This window comes from Mytilus californianus, unplaced genomic scaffold, assembly GCF_021869535.1.
Source record: "Mytilus californianus isolate M0D057914Y unplaced genomic scaffold, xbMytCali1.0.p SCAF_1, whole genome shotgun sequence".
Lineage (NCBI taxonomy): Eukaryota > Metazoa > Mollusca > Bivalvia > Mytilida > Mytilidae > Mytilus > Mytilus californianus.
In genome coordinates this window covers 132,491,040-132,513,786 of record NW_026262581.1, presented here as the reverse complement: position 1 = coordinate 132,513,786, position 22,747 = coordinate 132,491,040, and the positions used below count along the sequence as shown (strand labels likewise).

The 22,747-nt window shown below is 32.3% G+C and overlaps 1 protein-coding gene across 1 annotated transcript; it reads left to right on the top strand.

Annotated features, from left to right (window-relative positions):
- Positions 1-6: 6 nt before the first annotated feature.
- Positions 7-20,876, top strand: LOC127734839 (uncharacterized). Its single transcript, XM_052244873.1, has 11 exons — positions 7-174; positions 3,214-3,393; positions 4,453-4,554; positions 6,660-6,927; positions 10,262-10,413; positions 11,763-11,903; positions 13,544-13,619; positions 14,780-14,943; positions 15,256-15,330; positions 17,084-17,284; positions 20,075-20,876. The coding sequence occupies exons 1-11, from the start codon at positions 13-15 to the stop codon at positions 20,273-20,275; spliced, it is 1,722 nt and encodes a 573-aa protein (XP_052100833.1). The 5' UTR covers positions 7-12; the 3' UTR covers positions 20,276-20,876.
- The last annotated feature ends 1,871 nt before the right edge of the window (positions 20,877-22,747 follow it).

The window sequence follows — 22,747 nt, the reverse complement described above, 5'->3', positions numbered from 1 at the left end:
GTGAAAGTAGAAATGGCGGCAAACTTAGAGCAAGTGAAAAACAATGTATCTTACATTGTATCGAATATAAAACAGTCACAGACTTGTCCTATTGAGAAAGAAATATTTTTACGAAATTCTATTGATACTATCAATTTGATACTTGATGGTTTGCTGTCCTTAATGAAATTTAAGGTAAAAATAAAGCTTTTTTTTCATTTCTAAAGGTTTATTTTAGTATGTTTATATTTTTGTATAAGATAATTAATGATTATTTCAGAATACTAGGTACGGAAAGTGTTTTTTTTTTAAATCAACTGATCTTTACCTCATTTTAAAGGCATTGTGAAGACATTTTCAAAACAGTTTCACTTTTATCAATACACATAATAACAACGAAGAAATAGCAAATTTTCAAAATGGTAATTTTTTACTATTCTAGAAAAACTGTTTCCTCTCTTTAAAAAATCATAAAATACATTTTTTTAATCATTTGGGTTATAGTTTTTGTTTATATTGCTTCTTTTACATCTTGTTAGTCAATTTCAATCCTCCCATGTAAAATATTTTGGACAAAATAGAAGCATAAAGCATGAAAATGTCTACCACTCTCATGAAATTCTATCATGCAAAAGTCAACGTCACAACATGACGATACCTTTATATATTCCTTTCTTCAGAACATCAGTTGGTATATTGAAAATGTAAAGTAAAACTTTATAAACATTTGAATGTAGAGAAACAAAATATAGATATGAATATTACTCTTTATATACAAATGTATATGTTTGTGTGTGTGTACCATGAGAGACGAGAAAAGTTTTGAAGTATGTCATCTGTCTTTGTAAAGTCATGATAGTTTTAGAATGTTCCTTTTCATTAACATTCTATTTAATGAAATACTCTTATTCTTATAACTCGAATAATTACAGCGCCCCTTACGGTCATTGTCCTCCAGAGGTAATGTAGTGATCGATAGGGAGCGTAATATAACGACTGGATTATTCGGGTTATTATTCTTATATAGCATGTATAGTGAATGCTAATAAATAAAAATAAACAACAACCTTCCAACAATTATACTACAGGTCTAAAATACCTGTTGCACTGAAAAACAATGAAAATAAATATAACATTATTTTTATTTGAGAAATTTCAAACAAAATAATTATGTCAGATCACTGTAAATACTTGTATGTACAAAAGTAAAGTAAATTCATATCTGTATATTAGAACTTTACAATATTTATACAGTGAAATCTGTAAACCAATCTCATTCACGACTGAAGTTCAAAATGCATTGAACATGTTGAATCTGAGATGAAAGGACTTCAGAACATGGTTTCCGGTTTATTCAGGGTTTGGTTTAGACTAATTTCACTGTATCAAGCATTGGTTGTTAGTATGACTTTAGCTTCCCAGATATTATAATATAATTATTATTTCAGGATATATATTAAATTGCATGGTGTTAGCTAGTGTTTTTTTTCTCTCGACATGAAATTACTTTAATACTGATCAATACAGAAAGTGGTAAGCTCCAAGGTAAAACTTGATTAGTTCATGTATTCCTATACATGATCATGCTGAAATTATATTAAAAAATTGCACTTCCGGTGCAACTACATGCAAAACGAATCTTGAACAGAACTTCGAACATGGTTTGAGACCTACCATCTCCGGTATTATCTCAAGTTTTTTGGCTCTATAATCCTCTAGCAGTCTGCTTGTGTAGATAATGTAGTGTCCGTTACGTTCCCTTATTTAATTATTATATACCATTGTATTTAGAACATATATGTGGGAAAAATTTCAACAACTCAGTTAATGTGATCACACACACACACACACAAAAATATGTATACAAAAAATAATATCTTTAGAGTGTACTGTTAAATACAGTCTGAAAAATAGGGTCATATTAATATTATTTTGAAAGTTATATTAATTATTCTAAGACAAATAGTATTTGTATAATAATTAATATAACTTTCAACTTGGAAAGTGGTAGTCAGGGAAAGGGGGGTAGTGGAATCTTCTTGTATCAATATGGGATGGAAGACAGGGGAGAATTGATGACAAGGGAATCAATTGCCATGTTGTTTTTTTTTTCTAAAACCTTAACAGTGAATAGCAGACGAAGTGAACTGCCACTACTGCATGCATTCCTATGTATGTTTTTAGCTGAACATGTTGAAAATACATATATTAATTGTTGTTAAACCACAATATTCAGTATCCTTACTATCTCGTGTGCAATGGCAAATGGTTAAACTATCTTTATATTGCAATAAACTGGCTGTATAATGCAAAAAAAAATCACACTGATTTCCAATCAAAACTAAACCAAAAGTTGTCCATGCAAGGGAAATAACTATAATGTATACACAAAAAGGAGGGTTATTTATAAAAATTAATTTTGATATGAACACAGCTATCTAAATTTATTTATTGGACCTAATTATTTGATTAATATATTAAACTTAATAAAAAAGTAAATGTTATGGCTGTATAACGTTCCCTTGTATTTTTTTGAAACAAATGTAACTTTTAAACCCTTGTTTGTACCTCAAATATTTCATCGTATTCCCAAAAATTATAATATACAAAATCATGAATATTCATATAATATCTATCAAAAGCAATCAGAACCTTCTGAGACTTAACAAGTTAATAGAAGGCCGTAATCAGAGGTCATCCAAAGATTTTATTTTTACACACATCTGGGAACAATTGTTTAGGGTAATTTGGAGTTATCTCCCATTGGTTTGCCATACCTAAGAATACTCTTAATATTTGTAGTCATTTTTATTATATATGTTTTTTTTAAATTCTCATATGAAAGCCACTGTCACACTCTTTTTTTACTAAACAATTGTCTGTTTTATGGGGTGTCTATATTTAATAATCATGCCTTAACCATTTATTGTAAATGTGTTTGTGCTAATAAATATTGTCTATTATCTTTTTCTCAAGAGATCAAAACAGTAAAACACTTAAAGGATATATTTGCATAAAGGATATTTTTAAAAGGCTATCAAGGATATAACCATTAAAGCGTGATAGTGTGCAATTAAAAAAAAAAATTGTTTTGTAGAAAGTGGAAATTGTGTTATCTTTCACCTTTAAAATCTGCATGAAAATTAAAAATTATTTCAGATAATATTTTTCAATTATTTTTAAGCTAAAATCTGATCTTATCATGCTTATAGGTAGATTGAATATTTTTTACAGACTGTTGATGCAGTAATCAAAGAAATACCAGATACAGGTCAGATATTAGGACGTTTATATGTATCAAAAACTGTACGAGGGTGTTCAGCATTGTATGATAAAACTACACAATGTATAATGGGACTATGGAGAGAGAATCCACAAACCCATATAGAGAGAAAAGCTGCAGAGTGGGCTTTGGTTTGTACTAAATACTTAAACATATTATAATAATTGTTTCACCTTGACAAAGATGAGGAAGCACGACTTAGGCATGCTGCTTCTATGGCGTCCATAATTTGTTAAAGTTTTTGATAAGGTCATTTTAAGGGGAGCCACTAATAAAAGGTCAATGATACTTGTAATGGATTTATATTAGCATTGGCCCATCTCATGGCAAGGCCCAAGAATATTTCAAATGTATGTAAAACATCTATGCTAATCTGGCAGTGACCCTGTAAATTATTTGTATCAAACTTTACACATGTTATGTATACTTCAGATTCAATAATTTGTTATTTGTTTAGTCTTATGTGAGTATCATAGCAATCAAATAGCATATATATATATATATACATGTATAAACCCATTTCATGTCATCAGTAGGAATTCCTACATCATGTACACATGCAAATATTTCTGGAAGAGTTAAATGAAAAAAAAATTTTGGGACATAGTTTTTAGTGCGCTTTATTGGATTATAAGTATTGAATAATTATTTTTAAATAAATTTCATGAATTTATTAATTTGTAAACTCAGTATCAGTCACAAACATAATATATAAAAGCTGGACAATCTTGTATACACATATCACTTATGGTTTGACATGTCTTTCTTCTATAATTTCCATATGTCAATGGCTTAAGAAAATTCACCTGGTTTTATGTATATGTCCAAATGGATTGGTATTTCATAAATAAAACAACAAGACATTACCTTTATAACAAGCTTACAATTTTGATCCAAACCATTGAGCCAAAACTTACCTCAGCAATAGTAGCCGCAAGGTGGCCTGTGCTTCCAAAAGGCCTCGCTAATCCAACACATGCCTTTATTTGACTTTACTGCACTGCCAAAAATCAAACAGTTGCATCAAAGTAAGTCCATACTATTATTCCACTCAGATTTTAAATGAGAACTGAACCAATATTTTTCACGTCTCCTTATAGTAAAAAATGAGTTAGTTGTAGTGTTTTGGACATGCCATCCAAAGTTTCATGTTATAAGATTATTATAGAACTTTTAATGACAATTTTCAGGCACAAGTAAAAAGTACTGTATGTATTCCAATGAACTCTTACTTCACAGTCTGTCAGCTAGGTATACAACCAAATAATGTTGTCAAAGAAAATTCAAAACAGGTAATTTTTAATTTTTAGAATTTCAGGTATCATTGTATCTTTCAACAAAATTTGTACATTCTTATCAAACAATCCAAAAACTCGATAGTAGACGCAAATAAAGACCATCAAGATATTTAACAAAATATTAAATTTTGTGATGGTTACATGGTTATATAGTGCACTGATAACCTTAGTTATGTATGGGCAAATTTAAGATTATCACTCATGGTAGCTTTTAAATTTGCGCTTATTTTTATACGACAGCAAACATTTTGCTGTCATATATTGGTATCACGTCATCCAAAGACACATTGGTTTCCGGACAATAACTTTTGTTTAAGTGTATGGATTTCTATGAAATTTTACCATAAGGTTTATGACCACAAAAGGAAGGTTGGGATTGATTTTGGTGGTTATGGTTCTAACAGTTCAGGAATTAGGGGCCAAAATGGGGCCCAAATAAGCATTTCCAGACAATAACTTGTGAAATGGTGTATGGATCTCTCTGAAATTATACCACAAGTTACCATATCACAAAGGGATGGTAAGAATTTGCTTTGGGGGGTTATGGCTCAAACTGTTTAGGAATTAGGGGCAAAAAAGGGGGAAAAACAAGGGTTTCCAGGTTAATGGACAATTACTTAAGTACAAAACATAATTTTAAAGCAGTGTAAGGGAGGTAATTCAAACACATATTGTCAAATTACCTCCCTCACACTGCTTGTAAATTATTTATAAAGAAATGTTTTGTCTTTAGGTGATTAGCTGTCAATTTATTTTTAGAAGTTACTATTTTAAAAATGTTTAATAAAGGTAATTTAATTATAGCCATGATTATGTTTGTGAAGGAATTTTATTTTTAGATATTACTATTTAATGTTGCTGATAGAGGCTTTTTAATTTTAGGCATGATTATGATGTCATTTTCTATTTTAAAAATTATTTAATTTTAGCCATGATTATGTATGTGAAGGAATTTTATTTTTAGATATTACTATTTAATGTTGCTGATGAAAGTGTTTTAATTTTAGGCATGATTATTATGTCATTTTCTATTTTAATACTTTTATGATGTATTTAAATGTTTTTTTTATGGTTGCAAAGTCCTAGCTGTCAATTTATTTTTAGAAGTTACTTTTATATGCTGATGAAGGAATTTTATTTTTAGATATTACTATTAAGAGTTGCTGATGAAGATTTTTTAATTTAAGCCATGACTATGATGTCATTTTCTATTTTAATACTTTTATGATGTATTTAAATGGGCTTTTGTTGTTAGAAAAAAGCATTTTTCTAGTTTCCAGACAGAAACTTGTGATTAAGTGTATGGATCTCTCTAAAATTGTACTACAAGGTTCCATACTACAAAGGAAAGACTGCAATTGAGTTTGATGGTTAATGCTAAAAGGGGGATTCAAAAAGTTTGGGGGGAAGGGGGAGTTTCCAATTTTTTTTTAAAAGGGTTCATACTTTTTTTCAAAATTTTCAAAATTTAAAATGTTTGAAAAGTTTCAAGAAGAAATCTTCAATTGCACAGTATTGTGCATTAGATTTGTAAGATCTTTGACCACATTTATTTTGTGTCAGAAACCTATATTATGTCAAAAATTTGATCACAATCCAAATTCAGATAGTATCAAGCTTGAATATTGTGTCCAAATTTGCCCCAACTGTTCAGGGTTCTACCTCTGCGGTAGTATCAGGTTGCGCTCAGCGAAGCATTTTATTCACTCATTAAGTGCCTTATTGCCCCTTCTCCTTTGGCAGCAATTTTATATGTATTTTTGGAAACAGTTTTAAGAAAAATGGCCACCAATAGAAATGATTGATTTTAATTGGTAAAATTTCAAAATACATTTTCAAAATGTTTTGAATTAATGAGGATTTCTTCTAATTGGGTTTACATTCATGGTATCAATGGTACTCGGTATAGTGCAATTAAACCCTATGGAAAAAACCTCAATTTTCAGAGCCTCTTGCTTAGGATATATATATATATATCTATGATAGTAACTGATGGTTTTCTGGTTAGATATGGTGGATAGCTCTTTCTTCATTGTAAACTGAATTGACATAATATTATGCTTGTTATCAGTAATAATGAGTATTCTATTTTTTTTCAGATAATTATACAAATTAAAGGGAAATTGAGGAAAAAATTACAAGAGAAGAAGGATCAAATGTTGAAATCTAAAGTGGATATTGGAGATACTTTAGAATCAGATTTATGGTTTATAATGGTGTACAAACAACTATTTACTGTTCCAGTTAACTCTCATTTGTTGTCATTATGGGATTATATTTTGGAGGTGCTCACTTTATACCCATTGGAAGATCCAGTTGCTAAAAAGATTTGTGAAGATTTATCCAAGTCTTTACAACACAAGAAAGGTAATTCTTAATAATTCCTTTACAAGAAACAAATGTTGCAATGATTTATATAAAATAATATATTTAGTTCAAAGTGTTAAATTGTTTTTGGTGATTTGACATGGAATAATGTTAGTTAAGGATTGCCCTATTTTTAGCTCACCTGGCCCGAAGGCCAAGTGAGCTTTTCTCATCATTTGGCTACCGTCGTCTTCGTTAACTTTTTACATTTTGAACATCTCCTAGAGAACCACTGAATGGAATGAAACCAAACATAGCATGAATGTTCCTTATGAGGTGCTGACAAAGTGTAGTTACTTTGAAGCCGATCCATCATCCAAGATGGCCACCAGCGGGGGACTTAGTTTAACATAGGACCCTATGGGAAATACATACAAATGTCTTCTTTTAGAGAACCACTGAATGGAATGAAACCAAACATGGCATGAATGTTCCTTATGAGGTGCTGACCAAGTGTTGTTACTTTGAAGCTGATCCATAATCCAAGATGGCTGCCAGCGGGGGACTTAGTTTAACATAGGACCCTATGGGAAATACTTACAAATGTCTTCTTTTAGAGAACCACTGAATGGAATGAAACCAGACATGGCATGAATGTTCCTTTTGAGGTGCTGACCAAGTGTTGTTACTTTGAAGCTGATCCATAATCCAAGATGGCTGCCAGCGGGGGACTTAGTTTAACATAGGACCCTATGGGAAATACTTACAAATGTCTTCTTTTAGAGAACCACTGAATGGAGTGAAACCAAACATGGCATGAATGTTCCTTATGAGGTGCTGACCAAGTGTTGTTACTTTGAAGCCGATCCATCATCCAAGATGGCCGCCAGCGGGGGACTTAGTTTAACATAGGACCCTACGGGAAATACATACAAATGTCTTCTATTAAAGAACCACTGAATGGAATGAAACCAAACATGGCATGAATGTTCCTTATGAAGTGCTGACCAAGTGTTGTTACTTTGAAGCCGATCCATCATCCAAGATGGCCACCAGTTGGGGAAATTGTTTAACAAAGGACCCTATGGACAATACATACAAGTGTCTTCTTTTAGAGAACCACTGAATGGATTGAAACCAAACATGGCATGAATGTTCCTTATGAGGTGCTGACTAAGTGTTGTTACTTTGAAGCTGATCCTTCATCCATGATGGCCGCCAGCGGGGGGACTTCCTTTAACATAAGACCCTATTGGAAATACATACAAATGCTTCTTCTAGAAGTGCACTGAATGGAATGAAACCAAACATGGAATAAATGTTTCTTATGAGGTGCTGATGAAGTGTTGCTACTTTGTTGCTGATTTACTGTTCAAGATGGCCACCAGGATTTTTTATTAAATTACAGGGCCAATATTAAACCAAATTTGGCCTCACTCATTATTAGGGTATCTGTTATGATTTTAATCTATTTTAACATGATTTCCAAAACCAAAGTAGAATCAGGTGAGCGACACAGGCTCTTGAGAGCCTCTAGTTTAGAGAATTACTGAAAGGAATGAAACCAGATATGGCATGATTGTTCCTTTTGAGGTGCTGACCAAGTGTTGTTACTTTGAAGCAGATCTATAATCCAAGATGGCTGCCAGCAGGGGACTTAGTTTAACATAGGACCCTATGGGAAATACATACAAATGTCTTCTTTTAGAGAACCACTTAATGGAATGAAACCAAACATGGCATGAATGTTCCTTATGAAGTGCTGACCTAGTGTTGTTACTTTGAAGCTGATCCATCATCCAAGATGGCCGCCAGCTGGGGACAATGATTATCAAAGGACCCTATGAACAATACATACAAATGTCTTCTTTTAGAGAACCACTGAATGGATTGAAACCAAACATGGACTGAATGTTCCTTATAAGGTGCTGACTAAATGTTGTTACTTTGAAGCCGATCCTTCATCCACGATGGCGTCCAGCTGGGGGACTTCCTTTAACATAAGACCCTATGGGAAATTCATACAAATGCTTCTTCTAGAGGTGCACTGAATGGAATGAAACCAAACATGGCATAAATGTTTCTTATGAGGTGCTGATGAAGTGTTGCTAATTTGTTGCCAATTTACTGTTCAAGATGGCCACCAGGATTTTTTTATTAAATTACAGGGCCAATATTAAACCAAATTTGGCCTCACTCATTATGAGGGTATCTGTTATGATTTTAATCTATTTTTACATGATTTCCAAAACCAAAGTAGAATCAGGTGAGCGACACAGGCTCTTGAGAGCCTCTAATTTGTTGAGAGAGACAATTTGAATACTCTTAACATCCACATTTGTGTTCATGTCATACCTGCAATCATGTTTATTTGTGATATGCTGTATGGTGACACTTTAAAGGTAATTCTTTTTGTAGAGCCTGAGACATAGCGATCCTAGATTTGGTCGTTGGCGTCGTCAACATTTAGGTTCAGTCTGTGGTTAAATTTTTTTTGGAAATCATCAATAACTTTGTAATACCTTAATGGAATATGAAATTTGGATAGAAGCTTGTTTATGACCAAAATATAGCATCCAGAGCAAAATTTTGAAAATATTTTATTTCATTTTTCCGTATTTTACTAATAAATGGACTTAGTTTTTATTACAGTTAACAAGTAGATACAGTCTGGGGTTAAAGTTTGTTACACATCAATTACTTCAAACCTTCATTCTTCTGAAACTTTGGCAGAAGTTTTTTATGATTTAAAGATAATATCTGAAGCAAACTTTTGAAAATACATTTTTCTTCATTTTCAGTATTTGTCTGATAGATGGACTTAGTTTTTTTACAGTAAACATTTACAGACAGTCTGGGATTAAATTTTTTTGACATGATAAATTTGTAAACCGTCTTGGATTTAAATGAAATTTAGACAGAAGCTAAATCTTCAAGACAAAGAAATTAGCATCTAAAGAATAAGTTTGAATTCTTTAAAAAAATGTTTCTTTGCTTATAGATGGACTTACTTTTTAAGTCAACATAACACTTTTAGACTGACAGCAGTAATTGAGGTGAGACACAGGGTTACGCGGAACCCTTTACAAATATTTTTCAAAGATTAAATTGTCATAGAAAATTAGACCCTCAAACGACATTAAACTCCCTTTTGTCAAGACATGTATCTAAAAATTATCTTAACACTCATAATGCTCAGGCTTAAAAATATTTGCAACATTGTTGTTTAGACAATTTAAAATCATCATAGATATATACATTTACCATGTGGTAATAAGTGAAGTGAATGTATATCTTTACTACAATAAACTGATGACAGGGTACACAAGGTTACATTTAGGGATTAAAATTAAACTTGTCATCAACAAAATATCATGAAATCTGACTTTTTAAGGTTACAGACAGAACATTTCTGCAGCAACTTGTTATAAATTGTGGACATACAGTAGGTCTTCACTGGAACAAGAGGTTTTGTTCCGAATTGAATTATGTAAAGACCATGTGTTAACTTCTGAGATGGACAATGTTTGGAATGACAGTTCTCTAGTAAGTAGGCATGATATACCTGGTAGCCTATTAGTGCACAGATGGGGTCAAACCCAAATAGCCTCTACTAGTACTTGATGGTAGTTATTAACAATGATTAAATGATGATTAACAATTGTAGATTAATTTGATAGAATTTCAGAATTTAGAATTTTGGAAATGAAGGATAGTTAGTATGAATGAGATGTTGGGTATAATTCAGTGAGACAACAACTCAGTGACTTACAAAAGATATATAGAGAGTCAACAATAGACAGGACTATATATACAAAATGTCAAGCTTTTTATTGTCCACTATTAAAAAGTTTTATACTATAAATTGTTTCATTTGTTATAATGATTACAGTATTGGCCAACTCCAATCAATGAAACATAACATAACACTTACATATAACATGTATGATGCTCAAATAAAGAATAGTGTATGATCACAAGAGAAAATACAATACAAAAATGATATGGCTTATTCCTTGAGTATTAATATCAATTTCATAACAGCACACTTTTTATAAAACTTAAAACAAAATGTGGGTTAAATGTACATTGAAACAATATCTGGCTTTACTTAGTTATTTGTAAGGATAGAGAAGGACATGTGTGATGATTATAAATCATACCCATTCATGTCATCAAAGATCATGCCTTGTCAAGTATTATAGGATCATTCACATTTTGTAAGTATATTTTTCAGAAGTGAGATATATATACATGTATTAAGTGTAAGGTTACATGTATTGTCAAGCCTGCAACAAAAGTTGCAGAATGCAAGACATAGGGATTACAACAAAACGGCAGTGACGACATCTATTTGTATAAAGCTTTATATTTCAGAGGGTAGTAGACCTGGAGGTTTCATACCTTGTATGTAGATGGCTTTTGTTACAAGGCATATTTGGTATATGGGTTCCTTGCAACGTCTACATGTCTGTCAGATAGGGTTCTTCTGACCTTGACCTCTTTTTTATGGTTCTTTGGTCAATGGTTAAGTCTGTTTGTCAGATACTATAAGCAATAAGATTAACTATATTTAATGTATGAAATGATTGTGAGGTGTACATGTCTGTCTGGCTTGGTTTATCTGACCTTGACCTCATTTTCATGGATCTTTGATAATGTTAAGTTTATGTGATGCTTGTAGTATAACTTTATCTTTAGGACTATCAACATAAATTATTTCATGAATAGTAAAGTAGGCGAGACATTTCAGCATGTTCACTCTTGTTATATTAATAATGCTAACACAAGTAAAACTATAGAGTGCATCCGTAGTATTGGGAAACAAGTGATTAAACTATTCTATTATTTTAAGTATATCAATACGCAGAACTGATATGAGAATTTTTTTACAGATAAAAGTATGTATGTTAGATGGTCAGATGTATGAAGTTATATATAAGATGGTGATCACACTGACTGGTAATACCATAATTAGAATCCTTGAATCATTTCTTAGATGTATTTGGATGGAGAAAAGAAAATGTAATTCGCAGGTTTGTTCAATTAACTGGCAAATCTTGAAAATTGGAAAACAGTTAAAAACCCTGATAACACTTCAAATTTAGAAAATATGATAGCAATATATTATTAATAAGCATAACTTTCAGGATTATTTTTCTTCATATGACCTCTCCAAAGTAATTTTGGTCTTAGATTTCATGTGATGTTTTATTTTACACATTCCAACCGATCTTTCATTCCATAAATTAATCCTGGTTGCAGAATGGTCTAGGTACATTGTACTACATTGTCTCATTTAACAACTTCATATATAAACTTTCCATGGTATAATCATTCCAAATTACAACTTTTTGAAGGCACATGAATCATACATATATTTCAAGGAAAAACAAATATAAAGATAAATATTTGTGATTGTAAGCATTGTATTTATTTTTAACCCCAGCATCAAATAGAGGGGTAAATAATGATGCACATTTCCATCTGTATCTCTGTCAGTTCACCTGTCTGTCAAATTTTTGGTTTCTAGATGACAGTGCTGCTTGACCTAACCTATTAGAATTTGATCTCATGGTAATAGACAATAATATATAGGTCAAGTAATATAGTCCAAGTTCCATCTTTATGGTATTGGCATTTACCAATCAAGAATTATGACCCTTATATACATTAAAAATTGATATTTCTTTGGTTTCACTGAACTTGAACAAAAAATGTTGAACAATCAAAAATATACTTGACCTTTATTGTATGGTGCATGTCAACTTTTGGTGAAAAAGATTGGTCAAGTGGCACTTTATTCTCATTATGAAACCAAAGAAATATCAGTGGATAGTTGTAGTAAAGCTTTATATTTAGGACTATCAACATAATATCAATGGTTAGTAAAGAAGGCGAGACATTTCAGCGTGTGCACTCTTGTAATGTATATAAGGGTCATTACTCTTGATTGGTATCTGAAAATATTGAAATATTTTAGGTTCATGGAAATAGTTTTTCTTAGATGTTATCAAAATTATAAACTGTAAAATACAAGTCAAGTTAGCTTTTGGCATTTAAGTTAAGAGTTATACCCTTTATTATCTTATACTTGTAAAGATGATAAATGGCTGTTTTCTGCTCTTTGAACAGGATGTTGCCTCTTTGACACATTCCCGGTTTCCATTCTCAATTCTAACTTCAATTATTTACAGCAGGTTAAGTTCTTTGACCTTGCTTTCAGTAACTATGATAATTTTGTAATGTATAGTTTATTATTGGTTTGTTTATACTGTCTATTTATGCCCTGCTCGCAATAGTACTGGGGCTTTATGTTTTCTGGTCTATGCCTCCGTTCCTCCATCTGAATTTCTGTATAAGGTTATGGTTTGTCGTGAAGGTGGTTTAACAAGAAGTTGAGTCTCATGAAAATAAAACTTTGTTCATTGGTGTGAACTTTTTAAATTATATCACAATTTGCAGTTTGACCAAAATTTCATGGTTCACTAAACAAGGAAATGTGATGGTTGGAATTCAGTTCATGTTGACCCTGAAGTTGTGGTCACATCAACATGAAACAAAGTAAATTGTGTAAGCAGGGCATGGTGTCCTATAAATACATATTCTAGTTGTTATCTATTTTACCATTATTACTTGGTATTCCTGTACTCATTTTTATTGTTATTATTTTCAGGACAGCTTATTCCTCAGTATGATTTATCCAGCTCATTTCAGAATCCTTGTGAACTCATTGTCTGTACATCCTGAAGGTATTGTATTCACACTTTCAATTCACTTTTAATACATGTTCTTTTTATTTTTAATGTTAATAAACTATTCATATTTCATTGAATAGGACTAGAGGTAGATGCATGCGGGAGTTTCTCGCTGCATTGAAGACCCATTGGTGGCCTTCGGCTGTTGTCTGCTCTATGGTCGGGTTGTTGTCTCTTTGACACATTCCCCATTTTCATTCTCAATTTTATCTCATAAAAAAAAAGAATACATGCATAACCTCCTTCCTCTTTTCCAGGGACTCTTGCACTGTATTAGTTATCTCATGATGACATACATTTTCCATATTGTTTGCTTAAATATAAATAAAAGTTTAAGACTCTATATCCCTGTTTGTGTTGTGCAGAATAATTGAAAATCACAATTTAAGTCCTGTTTAAAAATAAGGAGATGTGGTATGATTACCAAAGTTGAAATGAAGTGGATGTAAGCATTTATAGGCAACGGTACAGCCTTCAACAATGAGAAAAACCAATACCTTATTATTGGCTATAAAAAGCCCCAACATGAAAAATATGAAACAATTCATTTGAGAAAACAAACGGCCTAATTTATAACAAAACAATTGTAGACCATTTACCTGCTGTTTTATTGACTGAACACCTTTTTTGCTGAAGTCTGAACCTTCTTAATTAAATATTGGTACTTTGAAAACAAAACCATCACGTAATTGGACATGTAAATAAATCACATGACTTGTTACTTGCATATTATAGATTTTTAGCTTCAATCTGTACTGGATAACACACCAACCTATTAAATGTGAAATAAGTGGAACATGGCGGAAAAAAGAATATTGAAATTTCCAAACTATGAAAGGGTCTGATGATTTTAAGATATAAAAAAATTCAGCCATTTCCGATGTAATACGATTACAAAGAATCAAATTGGTTTTTTTTACCAGTATTAATTCTATTTTTATAGACTAACAACATGGTATTTCCCAAGTTTGTCAAAGAAATCTGAATTTGAATTAAGTCAGGGTAAAATTTGTATTTACATCCAAAAATATCTGAAAATGATCATAATTTCATCATTGTCACAAGATTGTGAACTTAATAAACATCTTGTTTTTAAAATGCTGAATTCTAAAATTTCTAGACATGGGTAAATATGGTAAATGTTTTTTTTTAAGATGTTAAACCAGAAAATCTAGGTCCACATGTGAAGACTCTGTGTGATATATTTAAAGATGACCTTGAAAACAATGGGGAGACAACTGAGTTACTGGTACTATCACTACAGTTCAAACAATGGTACCAGAAAGCATTGCAGTTGTGTTTTATATGTGACAGACAGGTAATATAGAATGAAATACATTTGTACTGTAGTGTGGTTAATTTCCACCATTTCTAGGACCAATATAAGAATAAGGAGATTTCTTTGAAACATGTGGTAATAGTCTCTTGTTAGTGCAACTCCTCCTAAACAGTGTGTTCTACATGTTAAAGGGGAGTCTGTCTCCTAGAAGACTGTAACATTGTTTTTCTTTTTTTCCTTTTTTATATATTTTTATAGACTTATTCAATATTTTAAAAAGACTAATAATATTGCAGGGTGGGGATATCCTGTTGAGAGTTGACTCATATTTCTAGTTTTTCTATCTTTTAGTTTCAGACATCTTGTTTAGATCTAGTGGCCTGTTATAGCAGTCTGTGGTATAAATTACAACGTCAGTCAATAAAAGTAAGTAAGATACTCTAGAATCAACATTAGTGTATAGTAACATCAGTGGTTGTTCTACCACTTTCAAGTGCGTTCCCAAACATAAAATTAAGATCATTTTCTTGTGTTTATGTGCATCACACAAAACTAACTAAAAGGGCATAATTGTTAGAACAAAGTTACAGAGGGTATAAATGTTTTAACCCATCTGTCCAACTGATCTCTTTATAGTCACCATGCTAGGGCCTCCATTTGTTTTGGATCTTTTCAAATTTGGATGAATATTTCCACTCATCAAAACCACAGATGAGTAAGATTATCAGAAACTTTTGAAATGGGGACCATTTCTGTGGAAGGAAGACTTGTAAAAAATTTCCATTTAAATTATTGTTGCCTAGATAAGGCCTTCATTTTTAGCTCACCGGGGCCAGAAGGGCCCCATGTGAGCTTATGCCATCACTTGGTGTCCGTCATCTGTCGGCATAAACTATTTCAAAAATCTTCTCCTCTGAAACTACTGGGCCAAATACCTTCAAACTTTAACTAAATGTTCTTTAGGGTATCTAGTTTATAAGATGTATCCGAAGTTTTGATCCATCGACGAACATGGCCGCCATGGCTAAAAATAGAACATAGGGGTCAAATGCAGTTTTTGGCTTATATCTCAAAAACTAAAGCTTTTAGAGCAAATCTGACATAGGGTCAAATTGTTCAATTGGTCAAGATCTATCAGTTATGAAATTTTCAGATGAATCGAACAACCCATTGTTGGGTTGCTGCCACCGAATTGGTAGTTTTAACAAAATTTTGCAGTTTTTTGTTATTATTTTGAATATTATTATAGATATATATAAACTGTAAGCAGCAATAATGTTCAGCAAAGTAAGATCTACAAAACAGTTAATATGACCATAATTGTCAATTGACCCCTTAAGGAGTTATTGCCCTTTAAAGACAATTTTACACAATTTGTTCATCAAGTTTGCTAACATTTAAAAATCTCTGAAACTACTGGGCCAATTACCTTCAAACTGTAAATAAATGTTCCATAGGGTATCTTGTTTATAAATTGTATCCGAAGTTTGTATCCATCGACAAACATGGCCGCCATGGCTAAAAATAGAACATAAGGGTCAAATGCAGTTTTTGGCTTATATCTCAAAAACTAAATCTTTTAGAGCAAATGTGACAGGGGTAAAATTGTTTAATTGGTCAAGATCTATCGGCCCTGAAATTTTCAGACGAATTGAACAACCCATTGTTGGGTTACTGCCACCGAATTGGTAGTTTTAACAAAATTTTGCAGTTTTTTGTTATTATTTTGAATATTATTATAGATATATATAAACTGTAAGCAGCAATAATGTTCAGCAAAGTAAGATCTACAAAAAAGTAAAAAAGACCATAATTGTCAATTGACCCCTTAAGGAGTTATTGCCCTTTAAAGACAATTTTACACAATTTGTTCATCAAGTTTGCTAACATTTAAAAATCTTCTCCTCTGAAATACAGGTGAGCGATTCAGGCTCTTGAGAGCCTCTTGTTTATCAGATCTTTTTTAAAATTTGTGTGAAGGTTTCCACTCATCAAATTCTTGAATGAGTCAAATAATCCAGTCTTCTATATACATATATTAATGATAAATGACTTAATTTTTAGCAATAAGCATGACACTTCTATGACAGCAGCAATTGCAGACTAGACACAGATTTCCTATTAAAATATTTTCTTTTTGGAATGCTTCTGATCAGTTCTATATTTAATCTGTTTATAGGATGTTTTGACAAGAATTGTGCTATGCTTGAGACCTCTGTTAGTAAAATCTACATTGTGTTATACTGATATAATGTGTGTGTTATCAGGGAACCAGGTTAGCAATCAAGGTCAAATGAAGGACACTATTTATCACATACTACTTATGTTTCTGTACCAAGGTTCTGGAGGTCTAAATGTACTGACTCAAATACTAAAGCTGGTAAGTAGAAAATACATGTCTTTTATGATTTTTATTTAATTGAGTGTCACTTTAAAATAAATCAAAGAACTTGGGAGCTCTAAGGGAAAAGACGCCCATTGTTTCTATTTTTTGGGGGTAACAATATTTAGAGAGAGAAAAATGCAAGAACAGTTAAGCTAGCCACTGTGAAATATTTTGAATTTCAGTATGGTGGAAGAGGTCAGATTAATAAAAGTCTTTGTGAAGGCAACTTTGTTTATACTAACAAATAACTAACTTAATAAAATGCAACTGAAATGACAACAAAAGTGCACATGCTGAAATGTCTCACCTGCTTTACTTGATTAAATTAATGTTCATACCATACACCCAATAAAGTTGATCTATTGAATATACTCAGCTTATAGTATCATAGATAGAGCCCAAAAAGGAAAAACTTAAAACATTGTCCAATGAATCCAAAAAAAAGGTCAAGGTCAGATGAAACCAGGCAGACAGACATTCAGTATACACCTTACATTCATTCCATACACCAAATACAGCTTCTCTTTTGCTTATAGTATCTGAGAATTGACAAATGAATCATGAAAATGAGGTCAAGTTCAGATGAAATCTGCCAGTCAAACATGTACAATGTACACCTTTCAGTCATTCCACACACCAAATATAGTTGACCTATTGCTTACAGTATCTGAGATACAGACTTGACCACGAAAACTTAACATTGATCACTGATCGAAATGAGGTTGAGGTCGGGTGAACCATGTCTGAAGGATATATGTAGACCTTGCAAGCATCCAATATACCAAATATAGTTACCCTATAACTCATGATAAGGAAGTATTTCATGACAAAACAACTAAAACAAATTTAAACTGATTTGCCGGACTGAAGGATGGACAGACAGAAGGATGAAGTGCAAACCTAAACTTTGTCGATAGGGGACTAAAAATATTCAAGCAGTTGCTTAACCATGAAAATGGCAATAGATTGAAACTTCGTAATATAAGAATATAAGGCATTTGCATACAAGGTATGACGCATCCAGGTCTACTACATGTACCTTCTGAAATATAAAGCTTTATAAACAAATAGTTTATGTTGTCACTGACGCTGGTTTGCATTCCCTATGTTATTGCATTCTGCGAAGTTCGGCAGTCTTCACAATAGACTTGAATCTAAAGGCCCGAAACTGAATTTTGAGAAAATTTTAGTTAGATTATATTGGCCTGTGGAGATGATTTTTACAGGCCAGACAGAAGTTTTACAAGCCTGGGCTGGTGGGCCTGTGGTTCAGCGTGAAGACTGCTGACATGTGAGACAAAAAGATCAAGGTTTAATGAATATTGATTCATAAACTTATGATCTAAGAGATCGATCATTTTATTTCGTTGGGGGGACCTGGAAGGAAAAATTTGAATTTTTCAAGTCCCACCTTAAGGAAAATAAATTCAAGACCCCTTCCAAAAGCCATGAATATTTCAACACCACTCCGGGCTATCTACAAATTTCTCAATACTTTAATACTGTCTGTTTCTGTATTGACCCTGTTATGAATTTAAGGTTATATACTTTTATTAGCTTATTGGCCCTGGGACTCGAAGGATTGAGGTCCAATACATGTGATCATGAATCTTTAAATGGGCTGATACAGAAACAGCCAGTTCATAAGACTTTAATTATACGATACACATGCTTACTGTTAAATACATTGTAGGTACATCAGTCATTTGAATTTTCCCCTTCCCAGTCACGACGAATTGTTTTGTCAATTATATATTGTTGAGATTTCTGATTTCCAGTCCAGGTACTTGTCTATGCTAATGCAATTCTATTTATCTAGCAAACAAAGTACTTTGGGAAGAATATTCAGACATTATGTTTTTTTGTCGACGGAATGAAAATTAATTGAAAATTCTTCTCGGAAATTTTGTGGAATGTTTCCGCAAATCGTAACAAAAATGGATCATAATTAAATTTGGAAGCGAAAATTTGCCACCGGAAGTGAAAATCCTGTATTGCTTTTCAGCCTTTTTCCTGTCTCAGACTGGGCCGAAAAGCAATATTTACTCATGATTTATGTCAACAGGGCAACGTCAACAGTATTACATATGCTGATTTATCCGTATTAGGACTGATTTGCTCATATCATTTAATAAATATAAATATTTTTCAGGTTCATATTTTTACTTTTTTGCTTTTGATATTACCCAAATATGTGTTGGTCAGTTAACAGATGCATGATCAACATGTACGAAAAAATTTCCAAAACCAGTCCTAGAGATGTCAAGATGTCTCAGTTAGGTGTTAGACTATGATCTCTGTTAGAGGTTTCCTTGTGACTTTAAGATGAAGAACAGCAATAAAAGATGTTCATTTTGAATACATCATATCCTTTCTTTTCCACTAAATTATGTACAACCTAATTGAACATCAATAGATGATTATATAAAAAGAAGCAAAACTAAAGTCGAAGAGGATTGTATATATCACAATGCTGTATGCTAAATATGTCTTAACAGACTTAAACTACATCAACAGATGGTGAGGAAGAAACTTTTAAAGCTATGATTGGTCTGAAGACCTACACACAATACCCACATATCCAAACTTTCTTATATAAAGTGTGAATTGCAACCCATACATATTAGAAATGTAGTATAAAAACAGAGAAGAGAGTACAGGATAACTTGTTTTATGCACATTGAAGTACTGTATATTTTCTTAATCATAATTAATTTGTCAATAACCAAACAGCACCACACACCTTATTTATGAATTACTATACAGAATTATTTCATTTTTCAGATAACATGTAGTGACAGTGTAAATGATCACCTGACATGTTTGGTAGAATCACATGATCAACTTTTCATTGATTACATGAAGTGGACAATATATAAAAAGAGACAGTATAAGGATATTTTAAATGAACTAATGGAAAAATCTGAAAGTGTTACCCATCCTGATATTATGGATAATGTTAAAGCGTTTCTTGAAAAGATTTGATGCATTGACTGAATATTTGTTTAGCATTTTGTTTAGTGTAATCATTCCTTTCTTAGGGAGGAGGGTCAGGGGATGTTGGGGAAACTATAGTTAAAGTGGGAAGTAATAGCTAGATAAATGAAGTTTTGGAAAAAGCTAAGGGTACAACAATACTTGTATGAGGTAGGAAGATAAAAGTTTTATGATATTCTGTTCAAAAGAATTTTTAGTCAGTCCGGTAACCATTAATGCTTCAGGATGAACTCGGATACTTAAGGGTGTCGTAACACATACAGGTATGACTGTAGATAAATTATGGTGTCCCTACTATTATAGATACAGTACACATTATCAGATTTTATCGTTTACTTATTTGGGGTAGGTTCTTATAATTTGTAGGAATTCATTTGTCCCCTTGGTAAAAAAAATATTTCTGAAGACAAGAAGAAGATACTTATTGTTATATGATATTTTTGAACAGCTATGTAATTATTTATCTTAGTGTCCTCATATTAATTTTTAAGCAGAGCAAAGCATACAGCTATTCTTTTCAGTTAGTTTTATCTCCATTGTGCCAAATGTTTTGAAATTGTTAGGTTTCAATAAATTTAAATTTATACAATTTGTGTTATGGTTTTAACATATATTTTAGATAACAAATTTAGGGCATGCATGAACAAGGCAGATTAATATTAACTAGATAGGTGTATATACAAATATGGAAGGATGTTCATAACAGAGAACACCTAAGCTTTGGCAAAATAAATTTCTAACACAAACTGGAATATTATTTGGTACTCTGGAAAGGTACCATTCTGCATTGCATGTAACACCAGCCATAAGGCCCATGGCATGGCTTCTATAACAGTCATATTTTCCAAAATTCATTGAGTGACCTGCTTGTGTAATGCTGAAACAGACTACAATTAGGTTTGCAAACCCAGTTACAGGATCACTTATGAAGCTGTTACTATAACTCTTTGCATTGAAGACATCAGTTTAGATTGATTATGATGAGCAGTTTATGTGATACTGAATCTTCACTTTTAAGTAAATCCCTGTAATAGACATAATGCTCTTATGAAATGAATGAAGTGTAATATACAAACACCATTTGCATTTATACCAGTATATTCAGGTTCAACTGTCATCTGGTTCATATAAACAGATATGAAGCAGACCTGATCCTTTCCCTTTTGCTCTGAAGAAGTAGCTGAGAGACTTTCACATGTTAAGGGGAACCACAAATGGCAAGTCAATTATATTTGGTAATTCACTTATTATAGAATTTGTACATCTATTTTCCATGGAGATTATTAAGTCACACCCCTATCAAGTCACTGACTATGAAACTTTTGCATTTTAAAGTGTGTGATTAGGTCACTGTAAGGGGAACCACTAATGAAAACATAACCTGATCACTGGTGTGTGAAAAAAAGACAAAAACCATAAGACAAATGAACATTGACCTGTAACAATGAAACAACATACCAAATATTAAGTATATACAAATACGTAATATTAAACCCTATTCCTGAAACTTAACTTGACCATTGAAGCTTGCAAATAGTTCAAGGCTATATGATTTATGTCAAACAAAAACTTCTTACAACTATATTTTGTTTAACCCCACTTTAAGAGTGGGGCTTTACTGCATTCTGTCATTTGGGCGATCCAATCTTTTTATCAACAAATATTTCCAACACATTTCTCAGAAGTACTGCATATTTGGTTAGAAGCTGAACTGTGATGAGATGTAACATGCAAGTATTTTTCCAATCTGTCAGACACCTACTTTCTGTTTACTGATACATTGTACTATGAATTTTTCAGTATGATGATGATAATGGATGGCTGCTTAACGTCCAGTGGCAAATTAATATGCATATTCAGGACGAGAACATGTTAATGCAGTATAAATATTTACCCTGCTTTGTACTAGACAGACACACTGAGCCAGATTTTTAACGTGCTAGTTCACAAGGTAACAGTCCACAGGAAGACATGTCACCTTCCACGGACACATTATTCTGACTCTGAGCCGACTAGTCTTTGCTCTTACTGCTTAGAGAAGAAGCAGCAAATTCCAATTTTAAAGTCTTTTTGATTTGACCCAACCGGGTTCAAAACCCACGACCTCCCACACTCGAGGCAAATACGCTACCACGAGACCACCGAAGAGGTCATTTCAGTTTGTCAATGAACTTCAAATTTTTGTCAGTTTTCTAAATTACTACTAAACAGAAAATTACTTCATATTTAGTCAGCAGCTTGGCAGTGGAGTTGTATGGGTTTGTGTTTTTTGGATCTGTCAGACATCTTCTTCCTGTTTTCCAATTACTAGTGGGGGTATGCTAATCACAACAACACATGCAACTTGTTTGATCAACAAACCTAATAGTGTTGAAATAAATTACTGCTACTCAGGATAATTAAATAATTAAAAAAAAAACTGGATCCATGCAACTAATGATGACAGAAAATCAGGAATAT